Consider the following 10,739-nt stretch of genomic DNA (forward strand, 5'->3'; position numbering starts at 1 on the left):
TGTGAATGAGTGGTAATGTTGAAAAATTAAGTTTAATGATTATTTTCATTTGCGATGTGTTTCTTAAATTTTTACTTATACTGTTTTGTTTTATGTGAAAAATTTGGCACAAAATTGACTGTCTACAGAAACATTCTAAAATACATGAGTTTTACAATAAATTCATCCAGAAAGATAGTTTACACCATGCTGAACTGGAATATGACACTAGTGTGACCAGCTGAAGAGACAATACCTTTTCAAATGTATGGCACTGGTCTCTATAATGTTCTTTTACGAAGCTGCTGAAGACTGCATACAAATGGCATTAGTGTTTGTTCGATTAAAATGCAACCATTTTATTTTTATTTGTCAGCTTTGATGCACAGTAAGTATTGAGCAAGATGAACGGTGGCAATGACATTCAGCAATTTTTGGGAAACCTCAAAAAAGAAAAGTAAGTTGTGAGAAAATGAGTAATAATCAGGTGAGGTAAGTATAGAAGACAGTTGTAAAAGAACTGAGTCAGTGTTTCCTGATATAATAATTACAAATCATATTTTATTGCATAATGTGTTGATAATAAGAAATTGTAAATAATCCATTTCTGAACATCATGTCAAGAAATACCAGGTGTTTACTGATAATATTTTTCATGTTCATTCAGAGTAAAGGGAGAGAGAGAGTTCGAGGATCCTGGCAGGAGATTTGGAGGTGAGTGAGAAAAGGAGCAAATATTGACAGATCCGTAATCCCATTACACTAGTCTCATCCTGATGTACAAACTCCTGTTAGCCTTCATATATGTATCAAGATTCTTTCTTGTCACTAGTTTAGTGATGGTATTTTTTTCCTGTCCACTCTGAGTAAAGAGATAGCGGGAGAGAGTATGAGGATACTGGCAGGGCAGGGAGAGCAGGTGATATGGAGGTGAGTGAGAAAAGGAGCAAATATTGATGGTTAAGACCAAGTAATGACATCAGAGTCTCATCCTAATGTTAATTTAAGACATTTAAGATATTCCTCATAATATTATTATTATTATTATTATTTCATCTCGTGGGTTAGTGAATTGCCTGTCTGCTGGGTAGATTTGTTCTGTTCATGGCTATGCTGTAAATATATGTTTTTTAAAGAGTACACCTTTTCTGGTTTCCACCTTCAAATAATTTACTTCTATTTGAGAAACATTTTTACCTGTTTTCCTGAAGAAAATAATTATATTTGCGATTCCCACTGTTATATCGTTATATTGATTAGGCCGATACGCAACGAACAACTGCCCTATTCACTGGCCTATTCTCTGCACTGTTGAATGTTACTGTTTCTAGGTGGTACAGAACACAGCCTTAGAGAACACCCCATTTAACATGACAAAGGTTCTGTCTTAATACCTTAATAGCTAGATTCAGAGCGTGTTACTAATTCACCGTTTAGGCTACGGTTTATGCTACAATGACCAGCTGATCAATTAGCTTATTCTTACTATCTTATCTGAAGTGTGATGTTTTCACATGCATATAAAACATGATTTGAAATCAATAAAAATCAATAACATGCCAAATGTGTGTGTGTGTGTGTGTGGCATCAGAGCTATAAGAAGCTTTACAGTTTACTTAGTGGGAACTTATTTTATATGTTTTACTGTTTGTTTTTGTTTGTTTATTTATTGCCTATATGTGTGAGAAGACAGTGTGGTGATCTTCTCTGGTGATGGACTCTGATGAACTCACACAAGACTACATATATTTCCGTAAGGTACAATTTATCTACACCCTCATCACATTATCATTTCTTAAACCAATACACTCAGTTTTCCTTGACTTCGGATTGCTTCACAGAAACATAGTTAATAGATTAAATATCTTTGAAAATATTTTAATGACCGACTGAAAGGGCTCCACAATATAGACAAAATGCAATTTTGTAATTGTCACTATTATATACCTTGCAATATGTTAGATATTGTTGATTGCTTAAGTAAGTAGTTAAAAGCTGACATATGTGAATGTGTGAAAGTAAAGGTTTGCTTCTTCTCCAGGCTCCAACCCCGAAAGCAGCTGCAGAGGACAGTGAGCGACTGCTGAAAGAGCTGTACATGTTTGATGTGCTGAGAGCAGACAGAACTACAGCTGCACACGGGTGAGAGAAGCGTTCTGCTCCCCTCATAATGTGCCCGTGCCTGCCAAATCTATAGGCTCCTGTACACGTCCAGCTAAATAAAGTCGCTGGTCTGGTCTCCCTACCTTTGATTTCTGAAATTGCTGTCTGTTCACGGCTTTCTCCCTGGGCTCCTCTCATTAGGCTGGAGCTGAGAGTGCCTTTCCTGGACCACAGGTTCACTGTCTACTACCTCTCTCTGCCTGAGGAGATGAGGGTGCCCAAGGTAAAACAGCACTTTTCTCTTGTGATTTGAAGAACATTTCTAGAGCAGTGACTGGTTACTTGCTCAATTTCTAATATTATCATCTGATACTTCTAGAATCCAGCACAACTTTTAAAAGCTGCTTTTTTATTACTTCATTAGAAAAAGCAACTATGTGGCTCTACCTAACAGGTACAACCTATCAGTTGTAATAGATTGTGTATTGTAAATTTCAATCCAACATTCCTGTCATCACTATTTTGTTATTATTGTGTACTGTGTGCTGTACTTAATGCAGTGAGTAAGTATGCATTTATAAAACCTGCTTTGTCCAGACAAGATAGGGTAGAGAAATTATACATTCAGATCTGACAAAATATTGTGGAGGCTCCTGTACATGTCCATGTTCAATGTTGAGCTGGAATTAGTGTATCGCACAGTACAGTGCTGCTGGAGTCTTTACACACAGCATCACTAGTGGGTTCAGAGAAGTCACCAGACATAAGTATCCCTCCAACCATAAACTGACCGTTTGTGGCCAATTACTGGCCAGTTATACCCATGTCTGGATATGCAGGGTATACATGCTACATACAGAGTATCGTGATGTTTCTCATACATGCAGATGCCACAGGTATCACAGCCTTGATTCCTTGCTCTTTGTTTCTGCAGGTTAACGACTCTCAGTTGGAGAAAGCACCTAACTTATTCCCTTACAACACCCCACTACCAAAGAACCCTCTCCATCTACAAGCCAGACAAGGACCAGTATCCAGGCAACTTTAAGCATGCTGCATTAATATGAGGATTAAAGGGATGACTGCATTCTCTGCAGTCTGCTTTTTATTTATAATATATGGTGGGTCATAAGTACATTCTGTCGAACCCTCTAATTTTTTTAAAGTCTCAGCAGTTACAGCAAATGGCTCAGTTATCTCAAATGACTCGGTTATCTTAAATTTCCAATTATGCATGGTTAGAAGGAGTTTTTGATGTATTCTTTCACAACAAAACTACTGCTACCGGAGGAACAGTGCTAGCTGTGCTTTGGTCACTCTTCTAATATGAAAAATAAATAACTTTTCTGCTTGATTTGGTTGAAATGACCTAGCTTAAATCTGAGGAAAATGTTTTTTTTTTAAATGCAAAGTATGTTCTGAGTGCAGTATGTTTGCTTGAGAATAAACTGTTATTCTGTTTTTTTTTTCCACTTTCAGTTCTGCTGTGTTTAACACTAAAGCCTTTGTTATGTCTCCTAATAAGAATACGTAGCAACACATTGCTCCTTCTCTTGTGGTTGTGCTTTGTCGGGCCACCAGGAGGTGTACGTGCACTCTCATTTCTTTCTTGCAGGCGTATCAGCTAAACATTTCCAGGATGTGCCTCATAACAATAAAGTAGAGAATCAAAAATTCCACCAATAAGGAAAATAATTTTAATATTAAGCTACAATCACAATGATTCATCATATGAAAATTGTTAGGGTGGAAGCATGACAACATGCCCAGATTTGTGTGTCTGAAATCATATTTACAGAACAGAGTTGTGATTTAAAACATGATGAGGCACTATGCAGAGAGTTTGGCAGTACAACTTACCCATGACCCACACAGACATATATAGACCGTAATAGTCCAAATTGTCTTAGAGACTTTGACATCCATTAATATGTTTGATCACAGCTGGACAGTATTACAATGTCTGTTCCTTTCTTACTACAAACATAGTTGGCAAGGTGCTGCTACATCACCACAAAGTGAAAATTGTTTTTTTTTAAATTATTTTTATTGAACTTCATAATTAAATTCACTTAAAGAAGTTACAAAAATAATAAAGTAAAGGCGTGAGATGAGAACGTCCACTGTTAAGCATGGTGAACATCAGAGGCAGTCTGGAGCTTCGGGAGTTAACGCCGGTTGTCATAGTTCTGTAGCGTGACCCATTCATACATTTCTATGGGAACAGGGGGATTTGCATTCGTAAGCTCTGTTTCATTTTCACCCATTCATTATAGAAAAAAGACTTGCAGTGGTTTTGCAAGATTACAGTGGTTATTATGAACTGAATTTAGGCCTGGTATTCTTAAATACTTAAATACTCTGGCATGCTTAATTAGTAGAAAGTTTAAATTCTTACCTGGTTCCTCCTGGCTTCTTTTCCCCATTAACCCAACAAATGAGTTAATTTTATGCCCTGGGAGGGAAATAAGAGCAAAAACAAAAGGTTTGTTAACTGAAATTTTTGAAGGGAATTGGCTTTGAGATTAATTTTGTCCCATTGTTTTCAAAGGAGAGTTAAATTATCAGAAAACAAATGTTTTGAAGAAGCCATTACATGTGTGTGTGTGATAGAGACCATGAAAGAGTAATTTAGATAAACTTTCTAGTTTGAAACAAATGCAATTAATTAAGTTCTCTAATGCTTCTCCCTGACATGTACTCTTGTTAAACACTGTCCAACACTTTTTGGATGTGGGTTTGTTTAGCCAATTTTCTTCATGCAAACCCCATCCAATAGAATTAAATAAGTAAGTAGGTAAATTAAATTTGTCCTCCTCTAAAGCATAAACCCACAATAGAAATCTTTTAATTTCCTGACATTACAGCTAAAGGGGGTCTAGTGAGTTACCTGATATATTTATATATGTATTAGCCCAAATGTGATGGGCAGTCACCTCGGGTTTAAACAATGTTGTTTTGAATGCTGATGTGAAACTAGCCTAAATAATATCAACCGTATGGAGAACAGGCCTAGTTGCCGAGGAACAGACTACAGCAGTCACTTCCATAAAGGAAATATGATGTGAATAAAAGAAGAATGTTTACTTACGTTTTCGTGTAATCTGTGCGTTATCTTTTGAGGGGCAAAATATGTAGGAGAATATGAGTTAGGAGCAGTAACATCATTCCATCAGGCACAATTTTAATGTCATTTGGTTAATCTATGTAGACGGATTTTATATATATATATATATATATATATATATATATATATATATATATATATAGAGAGAGAGAGAGAGAGAGAGAGAGAGAGAGAGAGAGAGAGCGAGAGCGAGCGAGAGCGAGAGCGAGAGCGAGAGAGAGAGAGAGAGAATATTTTAGCTATACATTGTTTTTACCAGAGGAGCGCTTTCCCATTAGTCCGATGAACTGATGTGGTCGAGGTTTTCTCGTCATCCGTCTAAGTATCTCTCTGAATGGATCCGCCTGAAGCCACTCACCCTATAAAGGATTATTTGATTAATGTAACATAAGACAGTAGCGAAGAACATGGGTCACCAGGCTCTTTACGAAATCAAGAGTGTAACTAGCAGTTTCTAACTGCAGGCAAGAGGCCCATTGCGTGTTAAAATGTGGTTTCTTCTTTTGGGTTGAGTTTAAATTATTAAATCTTTAAAGTTAATTATTTATTAGATATTTACGCCTTCTTTGTACGATAGACAAAACCCTGCCTATGCTTAGGAACAAAGACATTTTCACTACATTACCTACTACATATGACGATAATAGCCCTCTTGTGACCGTCCAGTAGGCAAATATTGCCAGTATGCGGTTTATGAGTACAAAGGACGGAACCAGATACTTGGCTGCCTTCCATCCCGCAATGTCAAACGAAAAACGTGTGCTACATTTGAAGCATGGAGTAACGTGTCTACCCCGTTCAGAACTGGACAGCGACAGTACGGCTGCGTTAGACTCATCACACTCGTTCCTTCAACAACTCTTCCGATTAGCTGCTGCTGAGCCAATATCAGGTTAGTCAGGTTAGTCTTTTTCAGTAAAGTTTTTTTTTCTCCTTTATATATATATTTTTACTTTTGTAATTAAAAAAAAACCCCAAAACAAAATTGCGGTATCCTAATCGTAAATCTTTGCTGTTGTTTTTTTTCGAGGCTTGGCTTCTCATAGTAATTCCAAAATGTAATCTAAGATGGAAACGTACCTGTATTTGGTTGTCGTTTGTCCAGTAGTCGAGGTCTTCTTTTAAACTCAAATCCTCACCAAAAATTTGGGACAAAGCGAGGAATACAAGTACTACAGATAACAACAATTTCATGATGGTGTTGACTGGCGGCGCACAGAACGTTAAGTCTGACTATCTCCTTCCTTTTAAACCCACAAAAGTATAGAAATATGACAACAAGTAAGATATGGCGTATAAGAGGCGGTCTTCTTTAAAATTGGATATAATATTGTTTCTGTGTCTTCAGACAGCTTCTTTTTTTTTTCCAGTTATCAATATCCTCCAAATGTAAGCGCAATAGAGAACTATCTGGCTGTCCGCCGCGCTTCAGCGCTGCGCTCCTGTTCGAGATGCGTCTTCGTGACTGTGCTCAAGTGCGCACTAGGTTTTATAGCAAGCAACTAGGAGGTGACCAGGCACTTAAAATCGATAAAAGGAGTATATCTACCGGGCAGATGACTTCCAAAACGTCTTATGACTAATATCCTTTTAAATATTTTGAGTATGGTCAGGATTCGCCGTAAGTTACCCCTCTGACCCCTGATGTCGCTCACGTTGTTGTAACTGGAATGTCCTACTAATCTGTATGGGAAAGCAAGATGTCGATGACGCACTGACTCGTAAATTTCACGCAGGCATTGCAAAGGTCTTCAGGTCAAAAACGACACGAGCCAAGTAAATAGAGTTCCCTCAGCAAATAATTTTGTTTGTGCGTCAAGACGCACGATGTTTGAACAGGTAGTTTTAACTAAATTACTTTAATGAATGTAGAAGGAAGTGACTGTCAAGCAACAATATTTATATAGGTTTGATTTCTGCAAAACAACTCTTAACTTGGTACAACTTTTCTACAACACAGCTAGTGGCAACAGCTGTCGTTCAACACACAGGCAAAATAAAATATTTCTTAATTAAATGCGCTATAGCCACGATGGAACTGACGATGGGGAACATGTAAACATATGGTAGGGGGCTAAAATAGTTTTAATACAGCCATAAATAATGGACACTTAGAAGTTGATGACCCACGGAGGAAGTGGGTCCATCACTAATTTACATTAGAAAGAACACTTGTTTAACAGAAGAGCAAGTGGCATGAGCTCCCAGAGTGCCCGCAGCCCAACAAGCGCTTCACAACTCGAGTGCCTTTACTGGTGACACTGATGTCCCTGTTTTAATGAAGTTTTAATGCTACGCGCTAATGTTATTTCTGTGTAGCACATCCTGGCACTGTTGGAGTATCAGTGAACCCCCTTTGAGTCTTGGTTCCCCTCAAGGTTTCTTCCTCATCTTCTAGTGAGTTTTTCCTTGCTTCGGTTGCCCTTGGCTTGCTCACTGGGGGCTTGGACTAGGACATGTGTAAAACTGCTTTGTGACAACAGCTGTTGTAAAAAGGACTATATAAATACATTTGACTTTGACTTTGACTTTGTTGTCTGCCAATTAAATTAATTTCATTATTCCAAAGATATGTTTCTTCATGTTTATGCATCGGCAAGGAAAACAGTTTGTGAGACCTTCTGCATATTCTGTATTTTTGTAGGAATAGCTCCTAATATGAAACCTGATCTTTTTCTAAGTCACATAATAATAATAATAATAATAATAATAATAATAATAATAATAATAAAGACAATCTTATTATTATAAGGTATGCAGTACTTGAAGTTCAAAGGGTCCAAGGTACAAATTGCATTTTGACTGTTGCCATCAAGTAGTAGGGAGCAGGTCAATTTTTAGCCTTGTAGGCAAGCATTGCAGTTTTTAATATGATATGAGCTTCTACAGGAAGCCAGTGAAATAAACGGAACAGTGGAGTGACATGGAGAAACTTGAGAGAGTTGAAGACCAGCCATGCTGCAGCATTCTGGATCAGTTGCAAGGGCCTGATGGCATATATAGGAAGACCTGGCAGAAGAGAATTGCAGTATTCAACCATGGAGATGATGAGACTGAACAAGCACCTGGGTGGCCTCCCTGGAGACACAAGGGCAAATTATCTGAATGTTGAAGGTTGAAACCTGTATGACCAAGTCAAGTTTGTGATTTGAGACATAATTAGAGAATGATACCTGGTTATCCACAATTACACCAATGTTTCTTGCATTCTCAGATGGAGTGATCAGTGAATTCTCAAGAGAAATGGCAAGATGTCTGTGAGGACCAGTTGCTCTGAGAATGTGTAGTAGCTCAGTTTTGCTGGGATTGAATTTCAGGTGGCGGATCAATTTTCAGGTTATGGATTTTCTCCATGTTACCTTATATAAGCATCCCTTCCAACATGAGCCAGTGATTTCTAGATTTTCTAGAGAGGGTTGACAAGGCAATCATTTGGTTCATTGTGCCAACCGCAGCACACAGGTGTAGAAGAATCAGAACCAACCAACAACAGTTTGGCTCATCTAGCCACACTGTGTTTCTCTGTTACTGCAAGCAAGATAATTGGTTATAAACAGCATGCTCAGGAATCTTAGAGAAAGGAATGGAGGGATTCTGGTTGGTGGTTGTTGATGCCAGTTCAGTGTGGGTTTCTTCAGTATGAGTGCCACCCTGGTAGTCTTGAAGGTAGATGGTACAAACCCTGATAACAGAGAGATGTTTATGATAGAAGTGTTGAATGGGAGTAGGTCCTGGGAGATTGACTGAGGCAATGTGAATGGGATAGAGTCTAGAGGGTCGGTAGTTGGGTTGCTGAATGTTGGAAGATGTAACATTTCATCTGTGGAGACAGGAAAGAAACACAATAGAAGACCAAATGCAGGAGGATGAAGATTGGTAGAGGGAATTGAGACATAAATAAAAAACACTGATGCATCCTGTTAACTTTCTCCTCAAATGAAGGTGGCAAAATCCTTTGAGGTTAGAGAGGTGGGTGGAGCGAGAGGGGGAGGACTGAGAAGGGAAGAAATAATGGTGAAGAACTTAAAGGTTAAGTGTTAAATGAAGTCAAGTGTTTGAATAAATTCAGGAGGGAGTTTTACTTGCCCTACTATATAACAATTTTAGTTATCTGCTCTTTGGATCAGAATTATGCTGTAACATTGTGAAATATAACCAAATCAAAAGATTTTTTTCAGAAGTGTTTCTTCTAAGAGGACCTTCAGGCTGAAGAGGATCTCCATCTGGCAGAGAGTTTGAACAGAATAGTGCCATTAGTGTTCTGCCTACGTGTGAGCATCCTACTACAATCATTCCACATGTGTTACAAAGATCAAATGGGTTACAGATAAAGATCAGAATACGCATCCCTTGCACTTGATAACATCTGTGTTTATGAGTCCCATTAGCTAAACTCTGTACAGTACAAAAACTGATATTCAGTGGAAGGAGCAGATGCAGAAAACCACAGTGCTCCAAAAAATTAAAAGAGGTCCATCTGAAGTTTGTTCAAGACCACCTAGATATTCCAAAACAGTACCAGCTCAAGGTTCTGCAAACAAATGAAGCAAAATATGATTTTTAATTTATATTATTAAATATACAGGTTATATACGTGGTTTTGCCATCAATGACCTTGATTACTTACCCAGTTCAACTGAACTTATCAGACTGCATTTATGCTCCCTACCTACTCACAGTACATCTGAACCAGGCTGCTAAGAACCCTGAGTACCTAGTACAGTAACACTGGGAACTGAGTCAGAGCAAAACAGGTGGGCTCTGAGGTCTATGATGAAAACCATGTTTAAACCATTTGCTTAATCAATGCACTTTAAAACATGTGTGACTTATTTGTTTAATAAGAGCAGCTTGATTTATTGTTTCGACTTAGATGATGGCAAGACCACATTTTTCACACTGCCATTCCTGTAGAAATCTAAGTAATATTAAAGTGCACAAATTGTTTTTCTCTGCACATGCTTTTGATTTTTTTCCTTGTTAAAACTATTAACATTTATATGGCTTGCAATAGTCTATATCTAATGGATCATCAGTATTCTTTTTAGAATTAAAACATGTAAAAATGTTTAAATGATTGTTTATGTGTATATCATGGATATGTCTATATTATGCTGGGTTCAGCCAGAGGGGCATGCTCACTGGCACTCACACTCACACACACATGCCTCTCTCATTCCCAATCACCCACGTATTAATCACACGTGCACTTAATCACCATTACATTTGCCTGTTCTCCCCTACATCAAGCCAACAGTTGTCTGCCTCCAGTGCTGCACATTGCTCTCATGATGCCAGTTCTTATCCGAGCGTACGCTGCTGAGTCCGTGTTCGAGCCTTTCCTGCCAGCTATCTACTGGTTTTTGTTTTTCCTTCTTCTCTTGGCAGCTCGACACTGTCCTTGTATTTGTTTTGGAATTTTGAGATGGATAATAAAGAAACTCCACAACCGCACTCACGTCTGGCTCCATCCCTACTGCTGTCACAGTGTAACATGTTCCTTGCAAAAGTGACATATCAGTGTTGTTAT

General features: G+C 38.1%; 2 protein-coding genes across 3 annotated transcripts; one reads left to right on the forward strand and one right to left on the reverse strand.

The window, feature by feature from the left end:
* Positions 1-840: 840 nt before the first annotated feature.
* LOC113585690 (asparagine synthetase [glutamine-hydrolyzing]-like) lies at positions 841-3,320 on the forward strand. Of its 2 annotated transcripts, none has more exons than XM_035529480.1 (5): positions 841-909; positions 1,669-1,737; positions 2,021-2,121; positions 2,284-2,365; positions 3,017-3,320. In XM_035529480.1, exons 2-5 carry the CDS (start codon positions 1,693-1,695, stop codon positions 3,128-3,130), a joined length of 342 nt encoding a protein of 113 aa, XP_035385373.1. In that variant the 5' UTR covers positions 841-909; positions 1,669-1,692; the 3' UTR covers positions 3,131-3,320. The 2 variants fall into 2 exon arrangements, with proteins under 2 accessions (XP_035385373.1, XP_035385374.1); XM_035529481.1 differs by having other exon boundaries at positions 1,669-1,732.
* A 436-nt stretch (positions 3,321-3,756) lies between these two features.
* On the reverse strand, positions 3,757-6,880 carry tac1 (tachykinin precursor 1). The gene is made up of 5 exons (XM_027023360.2): positions 6,290-6,880; positions 5,466-5,568; positions 5,174-5,197; positions 4,481-4,537; positions 3,757-4,297 (listed from the first exon to the last, which is right to left on the reverse strand). The coding sequence occupies exons 1-5, from the start codon at positions 6,401-6,403 to the stop codon at positions 4,251-4,253; spliced, it is 345 nt and encodes a 114-aa protein (XP_026879161.1). The 5' UTR covers positions 6,404-6,880; the 3' UTR covers positions 3,757-4,250.
* Between the last annotated feature and the right edge of the window lie 3,859 nt (positions 6,881-10,739).

This window comes from Electrophorus electricus, chromosome 8 (assembly GCF_013358815.1).
Source record: "Electrophorus electricus isolate fEleEle1 chromosome 8, fEleEle1.pri, whole genome shotgun sequence".
NCBI lineage: Eukaryota > Metazoa > Chordata > Actinopteri > Gymnotiformes > Gymnotidae > Electrophorus > Electrophorus electricus.